Below are 22353 nucleotides of genomic sequence, written 5' to 3' on the forward strand. Positions count from 1 at the left end.
TAAAAGTAAAATTTTTTGAAAAACTTACTCAAGAAAATGTAACGGATTAAATGTAACTCGTTACTACCCACCTCTGCTCACGATGCACTGTAGATCATACTATAATCACGATAAAAGCCTTGTTCTTATTTCCTGCTTCTATCACCGTTGCTATGATGTAACTATGTGAATGTTCACGTTGAACCTAAAGTATGAGTTTACACGTCTTCATCTCAGACTTTGGGTCATCTCACTGAGAGTTATATTTTAAATGACTGTAACTCTGTAACACCTTGTTCAACCACAAATCCTCTCACACATTAACAGCTTGTACTTTGACACTTCACTTTTTCACTTTCAGACAGCGTTATATCTGATGAAAGAGCAATTCGGTCACATCAAAAGACAAGTTAGCATTAGGTAACATTAGTCAAACTGAAGCAAGGCCAGACTTCCTGTCTTGCAGAGGTCTGTAGGGAAGCAACGCTCGGCCTTGACCTCAGTAAACAATTTGCTGGTGAGTTCATGGTCTAAAATGGGTTTCCTGTTTCAGATTAACTGGAATAAAAAAAAATATCCCTCTGTTTTCCTCACATCACTTTCAGTGACACTATAAAAGTGACTTTGCTTTAAATTAAATGTTCCTTTCACTGTTGCTATCACTCACACTCAGACATGTTTACTGTTGAGAATGAACTCTCAGCTCAACTGTTTTCACTCTGTACATTGTAACTGTTCAGCTGTCCAAAGCATGTCTGAGCATGTCCATCAGCAGCTCTGTTATACAGGCTGCACAGCAGCCCGTAGATTGTTCCCAGCATCATGAATCTGATATTCCTCAGAGTACGGGATGACTCCAGAGCAAAAGAAATCACAACATGTTGTGTCTGTTTTTGGCTCTGATAAATCCATTTCAATAAAATTGCTCCAAATAACCAAAATTACAGAGGTGTACGTGTTGTCCTCTCAATGTTTTACTGACTCAGTTTCTTTGAACTGTTTTGCAACTTTTACACAAAAACATTTGTTTCCTTTCTTGTGAAGCCTGTTAGTGTGCATGGCTTTTTTTTTTTTTTTTTTTTTACAAGGGTGTGTTCTACAATGCTTGTCTGATGCAAAAGCCTCCTTTCCTCTTACAGCAGTGCACACACACTTGTGCTGTGGTTTTACATCACGTCTCCATCTTTAGATGGTTATTACTCATAAAGAGCAAAGTGTGTGTGTGTGTGTGTGTGTGTGTGTGTGTGTGTGTGTGTGTGTGTGTGTGTGTGTGTGTGTGTGTGTGTGTGTGTGTGTTTTTGTTGGGGTAGGCACCGAGTCAGTCATAAAAGAATTACAACCTAATGCAGACTATCTTACCATAGACCACAACAGAAAGTCTCAAACCAACTTAAATAAACAAAAAGAAAACATTTGTGTTTTTGCAACAAAGCATGCAAATGCAACCGTTTATGCTGTTTTTTGATTTGCTCATTTGTGTTTGGTGTTAATAAGACACGCTGTGGTCTCATCACTGACGCTCAATTAGCTCCTCAAGCGAGAAGCCGATTTTAGAGAGCCACTTTGAGTTTTCCACAAATAAAACACACCATACAAAAAGGCAGCCGGCTGGTGATCATTCAGTGCAAATGTGTGCACTTTTTTCTTGTCTTGGGAATGCATCCTTTCAGACTTTGCATCAGCATAAATGCGTCACTTTGAAGTGACATTTCTAAGAATTTTTGCAGAAATTCAGTGAAAAAAAAAACCAGCCTTTAACTGCAATTCATCATCAGCTCCCCTTTAACTTGCTACAGCAGCAAAAAGCATGCTTTTACTTCTGTTTTCGTAACCCAGGTTATTTATTTATTTTTAATTACTTGAACATTTTAAAAAGAGACAGCTGTGTGAATACTGGTGCAGAGAGCCATTGGCAGTTGCTAGACTACCAAACAGGAACTGACTGCATGCAAATAAAACCTTTTTGTTCTGAGTTCTGGGGGAACTGTTATTTGGCAAGTGCACAAAAAAAGACAAAGTAGTGAGTGTGTTGGTATTACATATTTGGTCACTGTGGCTACAGTTTAAATGAAGACAGGAAGCCAAATTGTGAGAACGTGAACAAGACATGTTATTATTGAATTATCTGCAGGACATGACCTGATTTAAATAAATGTCATGTTATTTAAGTAACATTTTAAATGGCCTGTATTCCCATATGGAAAAGAAATAGTAAAAACTTATATGTGATTATTCATGAAAGTGGCCACTTTCATGAGTAAATCATATAAGGCTTACATGATTTACTCATGAAAGTGGCCACTTTCTCATTACTTTCATACATTGTTTTAGTAAGTATCCAAAACATACAAGTTTCATTATATAAATTTTCAAGGGATCTTATATCTGTTTTCACTCTCATATGCTTTTCATACAAGTTTCACACAAGACAGATACAAACTTGTATATATCTTTTCCATATGGGTTTGTATAGCACTTTACTAGTCCCTAAGGACCCCAAGGCACTTTACACATCCAGTCATCCACCCATTCACATACTGGTGATGGCAGCTACATTGTAGCCACAGCCACCCTGGGGCGCACTGACAGAGGCGAGGCTGCCGGACACTGGCGCCACCGGGCCCTCTGACCACCACCAGTAGGCAACAGGTGAAGTGTCATGCCCAAGGACACAACGACTGAGACTGTCCAAGCTAGGGCTCGAAGCGGCAACCTTCCAATTACAACTCTTGAGCCACGATCGTTCCATTTTATAGGTCTTCTCATTCATACAGTGCTGCAGGAGTGCTCAGACGTAATGAGAGGTATAAATAATTGATGTTGTTATGTTTAGGTTTGAATCTGTGAGTCAGTCCTGTGGGGAAATCCATCCATGCTGTACACACATCAAATGTCTGTTAAGCACCACTCTGATGTATTCGCTACCTCATACTTTGTGTTTTCTTGCTATTGCAACACACAGGCCACACTTGATCTGACATTAAAGATAAACTCTAAAATTGAGTTTATAGATGATTATCTGCCTATTACGTCTTATAATGCTAGCTGATACAAACTCCTCTTTAGTTCCCAAAGTCAAACAAACACTTCGCCTGAGAGTAAAACGCTCTAAAATCTGTCATCTTTAATAAAATGATCAGTGTATACCAACAATAAGAGGTTTAACAACAATAACATCCATGATAACAGGATTTATAAAGTTTCATGGAGTTAGAAGTTAGCAGGGAGTTAGCTCGCTAGTTTCAAAATAAGAATCATGTACAGCTCTGCTATCATTTCAGGTATAAATGAAGACAAAAAACTAATAATGTAAACACATTAGCACAGTGAAGCTAGAGGATAAGCGCTAACTTTTCCCCACTCAATAAAAGTTAACATGAGAGTCCCTGATGAACAGAGAGAAATGTGATCGCATGGCAGGAAAAACATGCATAAAACAGACCAAAGTCCAGTCATGGGAACACCTGAGACAATCATCCACAACACGAGGTTAATCATTAATATACTGCTGCATGGTCTGCAATATTCCTGATTCTCAGCTTCATGTACTCATTCAATCTTTGTTAGCCTCAGAGTGATTAGCTTCTAACCTGATTAAAAATTTGATGTTTGGCAAACCATGAACTGCTGGGCTGTAGTTACATCACAAGGTTTTAAAAACTGAGCTTTAAAATGTGCTGCTGATGAATAGTGGTGATATCAACTCAGAGAAGCTGACACTGATCACTGACTATTTTTAAGGACCTATTTTTACACTTTGCACCTTCGATCCAGGAGGACGATATCTCGTCCCACTGTATACTTGAGTGTATTTTATTGGGTTGACAATAAAACTCAACTTGACTTGATTCGACTTGCTGTATGTGCTCTTTAATGGACTGCTATGCATTGAGAAGGCTGTTACTGATAGAGCTACCCAAACTGAGCGGCCCCTAATTATGTATTATTTATTGAGATGTGCTCTCATTTGCTTTTGAACTACTCCACGTCTTTACCATTACAGCTGCCAGACTGTTTAGTAGTGAAGCACTAGAGTATTTAAGTTTTTCCACATAAAAAAACAGCTCTGCTTTGTTAGTCTCAAAGGTCAGTCTGTCAGTGATTAAAAACTTTGATGGACTGAATGATCTGTTTGAAGAGACACTTTGGAGTCACAATGTACAATTGTTGTTGTTGTGTACTAAGATGAATTTAATTGAGAATTTTAAATTTAACAATATTTTGGCCTAAATGCATATTAAGTTGTAATTTTATAGAAATACATGCTTATGGATATCAAGAAGTATTTCTAATGAGTTACAGTGACAGGAAATGCCCATAAATGATTATTTAAATAGTTTACGCTTTTACTATTAATGGAAATGTTCATTAATGGCACAAAAATATGCCAATTACCCAAAAGTTTGTTACCTTCCACAAAAAATACAAGCATTTTACAGAATTTTGTTTCCTAAAGTTTCATTCAGAGCCGATCCCCCCCTTTCTTTCTTTATATAAAAGTGAAGTTGTAATTCACACACGGTTCTTTGTCTTGTTTCGGCTGCTCTCATTGGCGGTCACCACGGGGGTCTCCATCACAGCCTACACCTAGCACAATTTTTGTCCAGTACATCCACTCTCCGTCTGCACCTTGTAGACTTTACATACTGTATAAAAGATGGACATAGTGTGGTAAATCTGCTTCATCTCTCATCTCCAGCTGACCTCAGCAAAAACTCTCCTAAGAAACTTTAGACCTTTTAGCAACCAAAGGGAGGAAAAACCATGTTGTCATGCTCAGCTCATGTTTGCATCATCCTTTTCATCCTTTACAGTAACACGTCATTTGTGACCTTAGAATAAGATTTCCCCCAACGTCCCACATAAATCTTCATACACAGTTCAGTTTCTGCTCTCCATCACATTGACATTTTTAAATGTTACATTCATGAGTGCTTTAACAGACTTTGCTTTTTTCTGATTTTTTTTAATTTATATTGCACACACAGTTAGTGTGTGTTAACATCTGGAGAAGTTTGGGACAGATTCCAGTCAGACTGAGGAAATAAATCCTTTAATTTAAACACTAATCCAATTAGCTCAACACAACAGGAGCAACAACACAAAAGAGTGGGCCACTGAAGCAGACAGCTGTGCAAACACACACACACCCACATGTTGCTGCACTTTTCTGACCCAGTCTCTTGTTTATTTGCTTAAATGAAATGTGATCCACGTAAATGCTCGAGCTGTTATACTTAGAAACACACATCTCTTGTCAGGGCCAGGTTTATGGCCCTCTCCTGGCTCAGAAATACCAATATAAATAAAAATGACCAAAAAAAACAAAAAACAAATTGTAAAAAAAAAGAAAAATCAAAGGAAAATGCATCCATCCTCTTCCGCTTATCCTTATCAGGGTTGTAGCAGACTGGAGCCTATGCCAGCTACCATAGGGCGAGATGCAGGGCACATTTTCCACAGGCCAGCCTGAGGGCTAACACACGAGACAACCATTCGCACTCGCACCTTTGGGAAATATAACCTAACCCCACTAACTGCATGCGTTTGGACTTTGGGAAGAAGCCGGAGTACCCGGAGAGAACCCACACAAACACAGGAGAACATGCAAACTCCACACAGAAAGGCAACAGTGCCAATCACCAGTGCTGCCAACAAAAAATGATAGAAGAAAAATCCTGTTTGGTCCATTTAAACCAAAGCCTTCCTACAACACTCTTCATTCTGGCTCAAAGTTCTAGATTACCCCAGAGTAAACATAATGAAATGATTCAAATTATACACATGAGTGGAATAAAAATAGGAAATAATGAAATCTCTAAGACCAACAATAAAAGCCAGTGAGCTGAAGAACAGAATAAGAAATGAAATGATGATGAGAGAAATTTCTGTGCCAGATTCAAGTAATTTTCTCACACTAACAAAAGCCTTTAATTTCAAACACATTCTCCGAGCTGTAGTTTTCTTTTTGGCTCAAAGACAGCAGCGGTTTAACAACTCGCCCAAACAAACATTGAACAACACCTGTTAACACCTGACATGTTGACATGGAGAGAGAAAGTTTTTTGACTTGCTAAGATAAAAATCAAACCACTCACGCTTCACTAACGTCAAACAACGGTGTTACGTTCATACTTAAGATCGACACAACTGCTAAGTGTTCACATGTTCGCAACTGTGGCTGATTCCTTCTTCAGCCAGCCATCCATACATATCCTCATCAGTACAAACTGTTCAGCTTTGTGAAAGACATCACAGTTATAAACCAGATGACTGTAAAAACCTGATCAACAGGTTACATGTTCACACATGTCTTTACAGCTGTTTCAGGCCAAAATAATTGCTACCACAGTGGTGTCGGGGTGTTCCTGTTATTTCCTTTGATGTTGCTGTGAATTCGGTGCTTTGTTACATTCTTCAGTCTTTGGTTCTACTGAAGAGTTTCAGCAGAATACAGATTATTATTTTAACCTGTGTCTTTATGATGGTCTTCATTTTTGCTTTGTTCATTGCTTGTGGGATTTTTTTCGGACTTGATTGTCTCCAGTGTTTTGCTTTGAGTTTCACACATTGTCTGTACCTGTGTCTTTTACCTAGCTATTCACACTTTCCTGATTACCCAATATTACTGTTTAAAAGTCTCAAGCACTTTTGCTTTCTTTGTAGCATGTTCAAAAATGCACAGTATTTAAGGCAATCCAGTATTTAAGGCAAAAACAGAGTTTGTATAATTCTAAAAAGCTTGAAAGTCAATAGTTGGTATGGCCACCTTTATTCTTCAACAATAGGCTGAAGGCCGAAGGTGTGTCAGGTTTTTCCCCGGGATCCTCAGCTGTAGATAGTTTTTTTTTTGTTTTGGCCTGCCATAGTTGGAAGCATTTGGCATCAGAAACGGGCATTTCTAAACAAAAGGCTGGCCCAACCCTTTTAAATACAGGAGGGGCAAAAATAAATTAAATGAATAACACGTAGTGGATGGTTCTCTGATGCAGATCCAGCAGAACGAGTTCCCACCAAGCGTACACCTAACTTGGTAGCAAGTGAAACTGACAGTCGCAATGCATGTACAGGAAATATGGAAACATTTATTGTATATGCAGTGAAATGGAACCCGAGGGAGGCACCTGAACCTTCAGCTAATACATTTATTATTAAAAAAATGAAGGTAACCAGTTTGAAATACTGACTTCCAGAAACCTCCCATACCTATTTCCCACATGTATTGCTTTCATTGAACAACTACAGAGCGCTTTAAAAGCCAACGTGTTTCCTTAATGATGGTTTGACCTGTTTGGATTTCATTAACAGTAAATCCAACACGCTGCTCAAATTCCAGGTGTTCTAAACTTCATTGTGATCTTGAAACAGATCAGAATTTGATCTCAGGTTAAGTTATTCTGTAGAAAAGCTGAAGGTGCATTTGTCTGCTTTCTACAAAGCGATGCCACAGCTAATATGGGCGTGGTGTTAAACAACTAGCTGTGCAAACAGGATGTGTGCAGAAGTGTATCTATATGGTTGATCAGTGGTGTCAAAGAGGAAAATGTTGGTTTGTGGTACGAGTGGAGTCAGAGGAATAATTAGATCTACAATCTTAACACAAATATAGATTTTCATGACCTGGACACAGCAACCTTTGTTTACTGTTATTTCTGAAAAGGTGTTGTCACAACCTCTGACGCATTGGCACGGATACACGGACAATATAAACAAACATAAACAGTTACCACCAAAACAAGTTAAACTGGAACACCAGCAGGTTGATATTATATGGTGCAGATATCATTAACATTATGTTGGGATCATGTGGTTCTGGTTTAATCACAAAAAACCACAGAGACTCAGTGTTGAGATAAAATGATTTTTAATGTTTATTCTATGAGTAAAATGTTGCAAAAAGGAAAATGAATTTTTAAACAAAAAAGGATGTTAAAAAATAAATTTTTTGGAAATATTTAGATTTTTTAATGCTGGCATTCATTTGAACTGAGGTGACCTCTCTTTTCTCAGGGCTCAGATAAAGTACAAATAAAAATCACTGTTGCAATAATTAGTGACCTGAAAGCAAAGCACAGCCACAGAAACTACAGATAAAATGACAAACTTTACTTCCCCAAATCATACAGCTCCCACATAGTTCCTCCTTAACCAACTCCCAAACGAGCTGAAATTCTGCTGAACAGAGAAACACAATATGATATAAATAAAAGTGATTAAAAGTCCCCCAGGCCGTCTATCCCCACTGAGATACTGCTGTGGCAGCAGAAGCAGCACACTAACACAGGCTGAAATGATATGTGCACAGTAGACAGCGGCGTCGAACAAAAAGCTATTACATCTCTATGACCACATCCAATACCTTAATACAGTTTGTAGAAATTTCTCTTTCCCTCTTGGGGAGTCTTAAAAATATATTTTAAAATTTCCGTTAGACGTTTTTTTCAAACCATAAAAACAAGTTTACATTCAGGATCTCACTGTGCCCAACGTGTATTATCGCGGGACCGTCATTCTACTGGATTTCATCCGTAACCCGGCTCCTAGAACGCGGAAGGTCGTTCCTCGGGAACGCCGCGGGACATGACAAATCGTCGGGATGTTACGCCTCAGGAGTTCATTATTTTTATTTTGATAGGTGAAAAAAGATGAAAAAAGAGTCTAAATCTTTTTGGACTATATATATATATATATGCAGTAAATAAATATGTGGAGACAAAAAAAAGAAACATTGAAGCTATTCTTGCATTAAAACAGTGTTTTTGTTTTTACTGTGATTATTTATTGTGAGCAGCAGGAAACTACCTGCAGGATTAAACGGGAGGAGGTGTTGCAGTAAATTTTGTCTCCCTGCACAATCCATGACTTTTCAAATAAACTTTATTTAAACAGTTTTTCTGTTTAAGTGTAATTACTGAAGTTTTTTTTCTGTTTTTTCTCCCTTCACGCAGGCTCAGTGAGAACCATCCACACATGGACACGGCTGCAGAAGTCTCCGCAACACCAGTGCTGGAGGAGGCGCAAGAGGAGAAAGAGAAGACAGCATGATGAGGTTCCGCCTGTGCGCATGGTGTTTTCACTGATGTCAGGCAGTTGCAGAATATGTGATAGGTGCGTTACAGCTGGAAAATCTGCTTAATCTGGAGTTTCGGAGCACAAATCGCAACAATTTAGCAGAAATTTGACGTAGACGGCTTAAAAAACGTGGATTTTTAAATTTGGGGGTTGAAATAACATTGTAAACACACATAAACACAGCCGAGATATATTTAAAAAATATTTCTCATAGTATGTGCATTATTATTATACTGGACTTTTTAAAGCGGAAATGACTGCCTCTTGGCTTCCGTTTACTGGGATACGTGAGCCAGGAGTGTCTAGCTAGCTGGAAAACTAGAAGTAATAAGTAAATATACAATTTATTTTGGGCATCTGGGAGGGATAAAGAAACGGCATGAACAGTTTAATCAGGTCAGTAATGAAACCGACAACGACTGGGCCATAAAATGAGTGTGATGGGTCATCGAGGCTAAGTACGTAGTTCAGCGTTAGCCGTTTTCTTTTAGCTTAAGCTACTTCCGGTAACTGGCCAACTTTAAAGAAGTCAAACAAGACAAACAGAATTTCTCTGAATTAACTGCAGATAAACGAGCTTCTCCTCATATAACCAGCTCACAGGGAGCCGCTTTAACTCCTGCCGCTTCTCCGCTAACTCATTTCACTCCATCGTCTTTAAGTTTGAAGTTAAAAACACGTCGAGATAACATTTTTAGATGAATAACACATGGTGAAACCCTGGATCACGGATGATTTTTAAAAACTGAAAAAATCCAGACAATACTTCAGTTTTCTCTCATTTACGCTTAAAACTCCCTTTCTTAATAATAATTTTAAAAAAGCCCAACTTAACACCAAGAAAATATTTTATGAAGGTTTAACGTTCACGTTTTTGGCCGTTTTTCCTTGAAAATGAAAAGACGAGTCCACTCTTTTGACTTTTACTTTTAATCTAGTTTAAGTTTTACTTTGGAAGGATTTTATATAATTAAAATGCTATTTCATTTTATGTTTTTACCTCTAATGCTTCATTATGGGTTGAATTTTCGTTTAAATACTCAATACTGCTGTTTCTGCACTTGAGCTTCACTGAACCTGCTCGTTGACATTCCTGGATTTGTTGGATTTCAGTATCATCAGCTGTGTCACAGGAGTTACACTGAAACCTGGGTGTCTTTCTTTGTCTCCACAGCCTGACGGTGTTCCTGCTGTGGAATCAGAGCGTGGGTGAGTCTAGCATAAAAAAACCTTTTTACTAGGGCTGGGTATCGTCACTGATTTCTAGAATCGATTCAATTCCAATTCACAAGGTCCCGAATCGATTTGATCCACGATTCGATTTAATTCGATTTGATTTGATTCGATTTAAATCTGGGAAATTTTGACAGTCAAAAATATAATTCAGATCAGTACATTTACATATTTTTGTATCAATAAAAAGGAAGCTGACACACGCAAGACTTTATCAAAGGTGTGAGCATCACAGTAGATGCCTTTGTGTCAAAGTAGCTGAAGATAAAACACAGAAAAACATGAAGGTGGTTTTCCTGTTCTGGGATTTTATAAAAATATTCTGCAGTACATCAAAAACGAAAGAAAACCATTAATCAACATATGAACATTACCTCTGACGTTACAGCGGTTTTATTAGAGACACGTCTAAGCATTTTGCATAATTTTAAAAAGTTTAAATTTGTTCAGTATTGAACAGCAGAAATGAGGTTTTCTTTTCGGAAGAATGTAAAAGGGAAAAAAACAGCGGCCGACAGCGCTGTAAACAACGGTAGTCTTGTGGGTAACAAGCAAGCGAATAATGAAGAAAACAGAGAGAGAGAGAGAGAGAGCTGTGCATCGTGGTGGAAGCAAAACAGTAAAAGTCAGAGTGAATTCATGACGATGTTTATGTGAAGCGTTTGGATCTTCTTTTGCTGCTGGTTCGGTCAATATTGTTTGGAGAGAGATCAAACTAACAGCTTTAGAATCGGCTCATAAAGGGCGTGAACACAAAGCGCGGACCCGCCGACAGATCAGAATCAGCGAGCTGTCGGCTTTCAGCCCCGACTGTGAGAAAGGCGACATCTAACTGATTCTGATCCGCGGGTCCGCGCTGTGTGTTTACGTCTATGTGCAGAATCCGTGTACCTGCTCTCATTTACTGTCTTAGTTGTTTGGTGGTTGTTGAAATTTTGTGATCTTTCACCTGAGATTCTGGCATTTCGGGCAAAATAAATTTATATTAAAAAATCGATTCAGAATTTTAATGAATCGATTTTATGTTATCCAAGCCAGAATCGATTTTAATCGATGAATCGATTATAAAAACCCACCCCTGCTTTTTACAGTCTAAAGTTTGGATGGATGTCATGACCTCTGTGAAATTTGAGCTTAGAATAGAATAATCCTTTAATTGTCCCACAAGGGGAAATTTGGGTGTAACAGCAGCAAGAAAGACAAATATACAAACAAACAGTACACAAGAGTTTCTAACATCAGATATTTCTTCAGGTATGCTTTTTTTTTTTTTAAAAAGGCCGATCCACTCACTTTCAGCCCTCCCTCACAAACACACATGAAAGTCTGACTGCATGTTTAATATTAACGTCTGAAACAGTGTTAAAAATAAAACCCTGACGTTTTTACCGGCCCTTCTGAACATAAAGTGAATCAATTGATTTGATTGGTAATTTATCTCAACATGTGAACAATATACAAGTACATTTAGAAAAGAAAATAAGAGAGAGAAAAAATACTATACAAATTACATACAAAAAAACGTTCTGATTAATTTACATGTTGAAAGGGATTAATTAGAGGAATTAAAATCCATTAAAATGTTAAATTAATAAAATAAAACTCAGTTTCATATCAAGCAATCTGAAACCTCTTGTTATCCCCACCACAGCGCTGCTTTACATACATAGGCTGTGTGTACTTCTTAAAAATGGTTAAATGGTTCAGAAGAACTATAATAGTATTTTTTTTTTTTTTAACATGAAGTTTTTAGTCACAAAAATTAGTAAACGCTTTTTTCATTCAGCTTTCACGCTGGATCGAACAAATATGACAAATGATACCACAAAAGCAAAAACATCAGCAGAAATGAGAAAAAGAGTCTGGGGTTAGATTAAACACGGGCATATTTTCACAAGTGGATTACTTGCTCATTTCATGTACGAAGTCTTCTGAGGCCAATACATAACGGCGTGATCAGCAGTCAAGATTCTAACTGTAATGCAATGATGGCTACAGGCAAGCAGGGGTCAGACGGTCAGCATGCTGACAGCCAGAGTGAATGCTGCAAGATTTGTGACACATGAAAATGCTACTCTGTGGCAGTTTTAATGCCTCTTTGTATATTTAAACCTAGCCTGAATTAAGTTTATCAGTCAGCTTAACCTCAGACTACTCCTGAGCGATGTCCCTGCTTTCAAAGTCAGTCTCAAAAATGAAAACATTAGTTTAATGTTGCATTTCTGTGAAATATAGCACTGGTCACTAGTTGCTTTTGAAGTTTTTTATTTTCAAATATGGGACTTCAACACTTGAATTATTATTAATTTATATATTTATTTCATATTTTAACTAGCCAGTAGTGAAGACATTTATTAACGGATCTGTCTCAAATTGGAGACTCGGGGTGTTCTCTCACCTCAGTGTAGTTTTTCTTTGGTTCAGTGTTGGTTCTCCTTGTGTGTCAGGGTAATTTAAGATATTTAAACACAGTGTAATTAAATGTTTCCACCAAAAAAAAAAGACCTAAAACAGAAAACAGCTCTATGTGGTTAAGTATTGCGGTTTCAGTTCCTAGTCAGGTGTGAATCTTCTTCCTCTTTCTGGTTTCCTGCTGTTCATGTTCTTGTTGCGTTGCATCAGTTGAGCTGAACAAACATGAGAAGCATGCCATGGAAAGTCTGTGTGGCCCTCCAAAATAAACCAAAATTAAAACTGTGCAGTCATTAGAGAGTAGTTTGAGTGAGTTGGCAGTTCCTACTGACTAGTGTGGTCATTTTCTGAACGTAAACGGCTCGTCTCATTGTGGTACCTGCATGTACGGCAGCATGAGACAGACAGGAAAGTGGAAGATGTGAAAGAGTGGAAAATTTCTGGGCTTGGCAATTGTTGTTCCCTTTGTGGACAGAAGAGGATTTAGATCCAGTTTAGTTAGTGTATGTTTCCATGTGCGCAAAGAGCAGAGATGAGCAGGGAGTCTGTTGATACTGTGGCTACGCAATCACTTCTTCATACAGTGATGCACACAACAAAGAGGCTGCAGGGTGGCCGGAGAGTCATTAACGACATGGTTTTTTTAGGGTTCCAAATGGTCTGAGACCGTCCAACAGACTCCATGCCATCAATTGGCTAATCAGTGGCGTCACTCGATAAATCATGAGAGCGTCTCCTTCACCTAAATCAGGTATACCATCATCTCGGCGTCCATGTTGCATACAAATGACATCACAAGACACTTCCCTACGTTGCTATAACAACCCGATGTGCTTTAGGTTGTACTCGATTGTAATGGAAAAAAAGAGTCGTGCCACGTTGGGCCTGTCCCAGTAGGTACTATGGAAAAAAAACCCTAAAGACTGTGCAGAAAATCAGGATCCTGTTACCGTCTTTATGACTGGATTTATTACAAATGAATTAACCTTTATAATGTAAGCAGGTTGCCTGGAATTATTTTCTAGTTTCAGCTGTAAAATTATCATAAAATAATCTGTGAGTGTGTGGTTTTCTCCCTTGTTTATCACCAGCTCCAGGCCTGTGCTGAATACATGAAAGAATGGCGCCCCTCCAAATAAACAAAGAACAAACAAAAACAAAGATAAAATCCATAAAACTACAGTAAAGAAAAGTGAAATCACAGGAAAGAACAGAGGACAAAAATCAGTACAAATACATAAAAAAAGAGAAAAATCACAGCAAAATAACAGTAGAAAAACAAAAACGATAAAAAAACAGGGTAATAAAAATAAAAACACTCCCAAATTTTCCACAGATCTCTGTTACACTTAGTGATTAACTGACCTGTAAACCAACTGGGGATGCTGGACTCACATCAATTATTTTTATCATGTATTTGTTTTTAGTTTTTATGGTTCAAAGAATTATACAACTAGTGTGTCAGCTTATAAGCAATAAGCCTGGCTGCCAGAAAGTCTTTTTAGCTTGACAATGAGAAACTGAATGGGGGGGAGGGGCGGGGGGGGGGTGGGGGGGGGGGGGGGGGGGCATGCTTGCGCTTCATCCAGAATATTCCTGGCAATCTCAGAGTGGACTCTGTGGGAAAAGAAACATGCATTAAAACAAATGTTATATTTGAAGTCAGTGTAAAAAAAAAACAAAAAACCTAAAGAGCTGAAGTTCCCAGGTTTTTCTTGCTGATAAAACCCATTCATACCACCCTAAAGTAACTAACAGAACAGGGGCTTTCATTTCATTTCAGTCTGTACAATCAGCCATTAAAACATTTTATATAATTTTCCATGTTGATTTCTTACAGTTTACGAGTTGCTCTGATAAATGTCTCCCACTTACTACAGCAGGATGTTTTCTAACATGTAGGAAAACTGAAGAATATTATTGAAATGACACTTATTTTTTTCCTAAATGAAATCATCTCAGCTAAATGTGTAGTTAAACTTCACTGACAGACAGGACAGTTTCACTGGTTCGGACCACCTCGGATAAAAATGGGCTGTACGTCACCCTAATGAGTTTGATGTTCCTGCTTTACAGAGTAACAACCAGTGGAAAAGAAGCAGGATTTGTCAGATTCTGTACAAATCAGCTCCACACAGACAGATCTTCTGGCAGCTTATCTTTGTTTTTATTAAGTTAATTGTGTGAACACCCTCGTTTTGAACTCCACACACTAAAGTCACCACAGTTTAAATCCACTTTAACATTTGGCAGGTTAAGTGTTGAAGTCCCAAACCTTTATTTTATTTTTTTATTCACTTTTATTATTTTATACATTTTCCTTTGTTTATGAAGAGAAAAAAAGTTCAGTTTGATCTGATCTGCCTCAGGTTTAGTTTATTGTAATAGCCTGCCTTCACATTCATGATTCTGATCTCTGGTATTTGCAGATATTTAAAGATGAACTATTTCTAAGACGTCTGGCAGATTTTAATCACAGTAAAAATTTACAGTCCTCTGCATATTTAAAGACATTCATGAGGGTTTACTAAGCAGGAGAACATCCAGTGAGTGTTTTATGTGTTTAAGGTTTTTCCAAACAACAGACTGATTCCATAAATTGGCTTGTGATGATTTGGTTCAGAGGACAGAAGTTTATCCAGAGAAAAACTGGAACATTAAGTTTTTTAGTCTGTTGCTTAAACAGTGAGCTAAAGCACAGAGCTGTGGTGAAGCTGTGCACAGGTAATCTGTAACTCACCTGTCCTGTCGTCCTGCAGTCAGCAGCCAGTCTGTGAGGACCGGCTTCATCGGGGGTGAGGTCCTCCTGCCCTGCGTCTACTCTGAAAAGCTGCCCAAGGAGGTCAACGCCTTCTGGAGGGACAAGGATGACAATGTTGTGTTGGACATCTTCAACGGCAGAGAGGGTAAAATGGATCCAAAGTTCAAAAGTCGCGTGTTCAGCTTTCCAAACCAATACGAGACTGGAAACTTCTCCATCCTTATAAAGGGCCTGAGGGCAGACGACGCCGGCCCGTATGACTGCGACATCCCCAAAGTGGACTATCAGACCAAGATAACTCTGAAAGTCACAGGTCAGTTCAGCAGCACGAGCACCTTATTAGGAACACTTCAGTGTTTGTGCAGCAGCAGCTCAGGGGTCTTTGAAAAGTGCAGAAAATGATCATGCTGCTGTGAATAGAAATCAGGACACGTTTCCTCTTTAGATCTAATTCAGTGCAGAAACTGTTCACAGTAAGTGTCGATGAAGTCTCGAGCTCACAAAGAGCTGACTGCTGCACAAAAATCCTCTTTATTAATCCATTCTCTCTCTGAACAAATACACGTGCTGCAAATCTAGCGTGCAACTCTTATTATCCTGTTGTTGTGGTGCCTGACTCTTTCCACATTATAAAACTATGACATCACTACAATGTGATTTGTGTCTTGCAAGTGTTGAAGCTGGACACCATTAGTTTTATTGCTGCAGAAACAACAACAACGCAACAATATCAGATCGAGTCAAAGCTGGAGTTGGTGGCTCGTTATGTATCTGCTGCGTCCATGTGGCCCTATATGTGTCACAGATAAACAGCATGAACCCTGATCAGTGAGTGTGAGCTCAGGTATGGGGATAAAAACTTTTTCAACTGCTTGTGGCTCGTGCAGCAGGTCAATATCAGGTGAAACTTGAACTCAGACAGCACCAGACTCCATTCAGATTTTCCCCAATTTAAGAGGCTTTTTAAAAATATCCTCCGTGTCCTGCAGGTGAACATGAGTTTGGTTATCAGACTATTAAGCAGCCCCATCAGTGGCTCTGTGCTGCAACACTGCCACCTGCTGGACTGCACCTACACCTGTGAACACATTTGAATCTTTAAAGAGTTCCAGTGTCGTGTTTGCCTTTTAAATACTGTTCACTTTTCATATTAAAAAAAGTAAAAACAAAAACTTAAATCTGAATCTAAAATCCAAAGCAGCACTACAAGAGGAAGAAAATAATTTTATTAGCTTTTTTTTTTTCCTTTTTTTTGTTCGTTTCTGATCTTCCCACAATATTTTAGTATTCCACTGTCAGGCGTGTTTTTAGAAGCAGCATACAGCATACATGTAGCTTGCCATCACCAGTGTGTGAATGTGTGTGTGAATGGGTGGATGACTGAATGTAGTGTAAAGTGCTTTGGGGTCCATAGGGACAAATTAAAGCGATATACAAATACAGGCCATTTACCATTACATCACCTACAAAGCTGCAGTAGTGTTAAAACTGAGTGGATAAAAGAGGAAACAGACCTTTTAGAGCTCAAACACTGACTAAAATGAACAGCTAATTTACTGAACCACTAAGGCAGGGCTGCCCAATCCCAGTCCTCGAGAGCTACTATCCTGCAGCTTTTAGATGCATCCCTACTCCAACACAGCTGAATCAAATGAATGGCTTGTTATCAGGCCTTTGCCAAACACGATGGCATGCTGAAGAGGTAATCAAACCATTTGATTCAGCTGTGTTGGAGTAGGGATGCATCTAAAAGCTGCAGGACGGTAGCTCTCGAGGACCGGGATTGGGCACCCCTGCACTAAGGTGTGCCTTGTGCGGATTTGACTTTGGGCTGATTTGACAGCATAAAGCAAAGATAGCGCTGCTTCCCAGCAAACTTACAAATGCTACACTTAAGAAGTTGCACTTTAAAATTTAAAAAAAGTAACAGAAAGCATCTTTATTTTTAGGCAAACAGAAGAAAAGAAAAAAGTGTTTTTTGCACGTTCAGCTCTGATTAAACTGATGTTTATCTGTTTTGTGTTGCAGAGAAGCCCGCCGTTAAAATAACGACTCCACGTCCTTCGCCTCCTGTGACTGCTTTGCCTCGGGGTGCAGCGGTTACCTCCTCCTCCCTGCAGCACCTGACTCTCCTCTGTCCTGCTCTGTTTGTGCTTTTCTTCTCTTGAAAGTAGGCACAGACTTGAGTTAAAGTTGGGTTTAGCTTTAATCAAAAACTAGATTATACCTTAAAAATAACATTTCACACTGTCGTATAAAGTAAAACCCTTCTTTTCCATATTTGCTCTAAATCTGGTAAATGTATGATGGAGCTGCTTTGAATTACTGACATCCATACATCTATCGTCATTATATACAGCTATCGTCTTAACGTTTCATCCTTCAGCTCAGACGACTGAAAAATTCCTCTTCTGCCTCGAGGCATTTCTTATTAGACTGTTCAGTGTGCTGATGTAACTCATCCTCCAATCAGGTGACAGAAAAATGTTAAACCTAAACCTCAGCTCGAAACCACCTGCGACCGTTACACTCCGACTCACCCGCTGCATCCACCTCCACCTGTTTTCAGCCCTCCAAAACAAACATGAATGAACTCGCTGCACTGATGTTCATGACATCAACGTTAAATTGATCCATTTATAAACAGTCTCCCAAAGACAGGCTGTCATGTTATTCAATGTATGTTGACAGTCATAAAGATAGTCGTTTAGCTTAGTCTTGCTAATCAAGTCATCTGCCCTGCTGGACACGCTGTGTCATGACACCAGAGATATCGGTGTAGTCCTGTTTAGATCTGATTGGAGTCAGATGGTGTTTTCAATGCTTTTCAGTGCTAACTTCATGCTGTGTTACTGGAAAACAAAGAAATAACCTCCAAAATGTGTAAGTATCCATACTGGCCAATATTGGTTAATGCCTGAAAAACTGATGAACCAGTCTCCTGGCTGATATCCATCCGCTGAGTCAGGTCAGCCTCCAAATTCAATGATTTCAAAACTGAGTGTGGCCCTGAAAGGTCAAACAGCTGCAAGTAGAAAAGTACTCCAAAAACACACCAAGTACAATAAAAGAAAAACAAAACAAAACCTCACAAAAAGTTATTTTTTAGTAATGTTTTTTTCAATTTCCTTTCTGTTTTGTGCACTTGTTCCATTTGTTGATGTTTTCTTATGTTGCAGTGCATTTGACCTTTGAGCGCCACCATTTAAATAAATCAAAAATAAGTTCTATGGAGAGCTGACGAGGTTTTAAAACCAGTCATTATTTACCCCTATTGAAGCTCTTTTGATGCCCGAGACCAAAAAAGGACATTACAGCAGAAGAAGAAGAAAAGTATCCGAACAACATTGATACGACCCAGATTACTGTCATAAACAGAAAAATACAGTTGTTCGACTTTCCGAGATTGCTGCCGGACCTTTAACGTCTAAAGTTTCAGTGTGTGTTTCATTATAATTGTACTCAGATACTTCTGTGATGGGCCGATATTAGTCATATTGATCAAATTGGAATTCTTCCACAGAAAACACCTTTATAAAGCTGATTTACATTGTTCACGTTCTTTGTCGATCGCCAGGAGGGAAGTGCTCCCTATCATCTATGAATAAAACAGGAAGTCACACTGTCAGGCAGATTTAACAGGCTTTAATCTACCTGGATGTTTCACAGTGACACCATATAGAGACTGATGTTTGCCACAGACCGGGATTGTGAAGGTTTTTGTTTTTTAGGTTGTGTTCATTTCAGTGATTCTCCTTGCATGTGTGTCTGTGTATCACTGACGTAAAAAGCATTAGTTTGATCCAAAGACATTCAACATCAAATGAATCTTTAAAGTATCAGATGTGTGAAACATGTGAGAACAATCGGCCACTACATGGAGCTGTCACAGTTATGATTATTATTATTGTTAGTAGTATTATTAATAATCGTTATTATTGTTGTTATTATTATTTATTAACAATGGAGGAGCTCCAGCAAATTTAAGACTTACTAAATCTGATGGCATGGATCTCTGCAGAAGATTAGCAGCTTCTAAAGGAGGTCATTGTACATTATGCAGTTTGTTTTTCTCTGTTTTTATTTGAAGAAATTACTGTTGAAGGAAAATAAGCACTTACAACTAAGCTGTTATTTATTATTGATTAAAAAACCCAAAATGTAAAAGTAATGTTTACTAAAAACAGCAAAACATCCAACACAATCCACACAAGTGTGTGTGAATGGGGATGACTGGATGTGTAAAGTGCTTTGGGGCCCTTAGGGACTAGTAAAGCGCTATACAAATACAGGCCATTTACCATTTACAATCCAACAAAAACATGACTTTATTACAATCGGTGCTGAGAATAGTCAGTAAAATGTCAGATTTATTGTCTGCGTCTTCTATCATTTACTATATAATACTGTTATTAAAGATCTGCTGTGTTTTATATATTTATATATATTGTTTCGGATGCAGATGGGTCAAAACATCCCGAAGCTCCCTTTAAGCTTCATCTTGTTTACCGGCATATTTTATGTTTATGAAGTGACGAGAGATCAAAAAGCTGCAACGCAGATGTGTGTGTGTCTTCCCAGGTAGCACAAAGAGCTGATTAACCGATTAGTGGACTGAGCAACAGTTCAGCTCTGCAAACGATACTACTCGCTTGATTTTCAGGGTTCAGTCCTCAAACCACAGTTTGAGTTTTCTTGCACAAGCCAATGCGTCAAAGTTGTTTTGCTTCCATAGTCAAAGATTTACTCCCAACTTTCATACCTCAGATTTTATCTGTCAACATTTCAGGTTTATTTATTATCTGGTTTAATTGTTGCAGTGTCATAGTAGAGATCTTAACAAAATGTTAGGGTCAGGGAACGAACGAGGATCCTCTTTCGTTTGTATCAGTTTTTTGTTTCATTTTTTTTTTCTCTTTTCAGCGATAAGGATGATAACAGATCAGTGGTTTAGTCTTCTTCATCAACATGTGGGGTTAACTGTCTGTTTAATTACACAAAGACTCTAGGCACTACAACGTTCAGCCAACTTGTTGGCTTTAAGTCATTTTCAGATTAGTTTGTGTTAAGTTTTAATATGAATTATTCTGCCTGTCAGTCATTCGATGAAGATCAATCAGTTGTGTTCAGTGTTTTATTTTCATAATTTGTTTTGTTCCTTGGCTTAGTTGTTGTGTCATGGAGGTATTTGTCAGGGTTTCAAAGCCTTGGAAACATCCAGTGTTTTTAGTTTCTTTGCTTCAGCTCAAGTTTAAGCCTGTTTATCATACAGTTTTAAGTCAGGACAGACTGAACCAAAGTCCAGGATCTTTTCCCTTATACCAACTTAATCAACCAATAGCATCGTGGTCATGTGACCAGGATCATTTAAGTGTAACTACTGCTTGCTCTGGTGTGACCACAGGTGGCGCTACAGTGTTTCTCTTGTAGAAAACATCAAAGAAGCTGCGACCGCACATAAACTGTCTGTCAGTCACCCAATCAGTTAATCGATCAGCTCTGATGTGCCGTGTGTTTGTGTATCGCCGCGCTGTTACAGTCTGAATGGTGAGGGTCTCTGCTCAGGGTACCTGTGATGTCTGAAGGTAATCGCAGCAGTCATGTGACCCTGGTCCTTTTCATTGTAGCAGACCATGGTGTGAAGTGTGGAAAGCAACCCAGAGGCATTGTGGGAAATTTAGGAAAAACTGGTAGCTTTTTTTTTTCTTCTTTTCTTCCCTGTTTCTGGTTGTTTTTAATGCAGTTTATTTAAACTGGATTCAAACCTTTGTTTTGACTCTGAGTGTTATGTTAAGGAAGGTGTTGATGACTTCAGACTTCCTCAGCAGTTCTGGTGTGTTTGTTACATCTGACGTTTGCAGGTTCATTGCTGAAGCTCAATAAAAACCCAACAATAAAACGAAACGTTTCTGTGTTTTTGTTCTGCAGTAACAGTTTCCTGCCACAAGGAGGAGCCACTGAATCCACTGTGACGATGGAAATGTTTAATTATCAATGAGAAATGTTTATGCAGTAATTTATATTTTACACTTACCATGTGAATTTGTTTTGTGTGTGTGTGTTTTACTAAATAAAGAGTTAACAATCAGATGTCAGTCCCACTGAAGCCAAGTTCAGATAATTAAATTGAAAGCGATTTAAAAATGTGTCTTTGAGGTATTCCCTGTTATTGTTTATGATTGGTTTGTGAAACAGCTGATTCATTAACTGATTCATTCAGTTAATGGAATGATTGAATAATAAAGTCCCGTTTAAACACAAATTGTTCTACAATAATTAAAAACGAACTTTTTTTTACTCTTTTGTCTTTTTTTTTTTTTCTTTTTGTTTCTCTGAAACTATCTGCATCATGTCGGGGTGTAACATGGTGATATAGATAAGTGGCAGAGGAAAAATGTGGACAACAAAAGGCTTTAAATAAACGTAATCAGCGCCTGCAGTGATGAAGCTGCTGTAGTGCTCTATTCTGATGAAGGTGAGCACAGTGTGTCAGAACGAGCTTCATCTGAAGGGTGGCTGACCTCCGTCTTAGAGATGGGATGAGGAGAGTAGAGCCAAAACTCCATGAATCTGTGACCTCTCTATTAGTGAAGATCCTTTAGCGTCCCTCTGGATCAATGGATGAACTCCTGGAGTCAGGAAAGGTTGTGTTTCTGATCGACTCAATCAACATCAGTCAACAACATCTTGGTTTAAAAATAAATGACATGAAGCAAAACATTCTTTTTTTTTTTCTTTTTTTTTTTAAATTAAGATAGCTTCAGGCTGTGATTTTGGCCTTGGTTTATTAAATAATACACCACAGTGATGAATCTGTGTGACACCCTAGATGAAGGTGGTGGTAGTTCTTATTTTTGCAGGTCGACTGCTGTGTTTGATTCTTGGTGTTTGGAGGA

The 22353-nt window shown here is 38.5% G+C and overlaps 1 protein-coding gene across 3 annotated transcripts in view; it reads left to right on the plus strand.

The window, feature by feature from the left end:
* LOC143414928 (T-cell surface glycoprotein CD4-like) overlaps window positions 1-21361 on the plus strand; it is a 30670-nt gene extending 9309 nt beyond the window's left edge. Inside the window, exons 2-5 of one of the 3 annotated variants that reach the window (XM_076879964.1) lie at window positions 8928-9087; window positions 10226-10260; window positions 15456-15770; window positions 17486-21361. In XM_076879964.1, coding sequence (XP_076736079.1) covers window positions 9044-9087; window positions 10226-10260; window positions 15456-15770; window positions 17486-17625 — 534 coding nt within the window. In that variant the 5' untranslated portion in view covers window positions 8928-9043 and the 3' untranslated portion in view covers window positions 17626-21361. Of the gene's footprint in view, window positions 1-8927; window positions 9088-9288; window positions 9448-10225; window positions 10261-15455; window positions 15771-17485 lie in introns of those variants that run through there. The other 2 variants (XM_076879967.1, XM_076879966.1) reach the window with 2 other exon arrangements.
* Window positions 21362-22353: the final 992 nt, after the last annotated feature.

The sequence above is a fragment of the Maylandia zebra genome, linkage group LG23, assembly GCF_041146795.1.
Source record: "Maylandia zebra isolate NMK-2024a linkage group LG23, Mzebra_GT3a, whole genome shotgun sequence".
NCBI classification, from domain to species: Eukaryota; Metazoa; Chordata; class Actinopteri; order Cichliformes; family Cichlidae; genus Maylandia; species Maylandia zebra.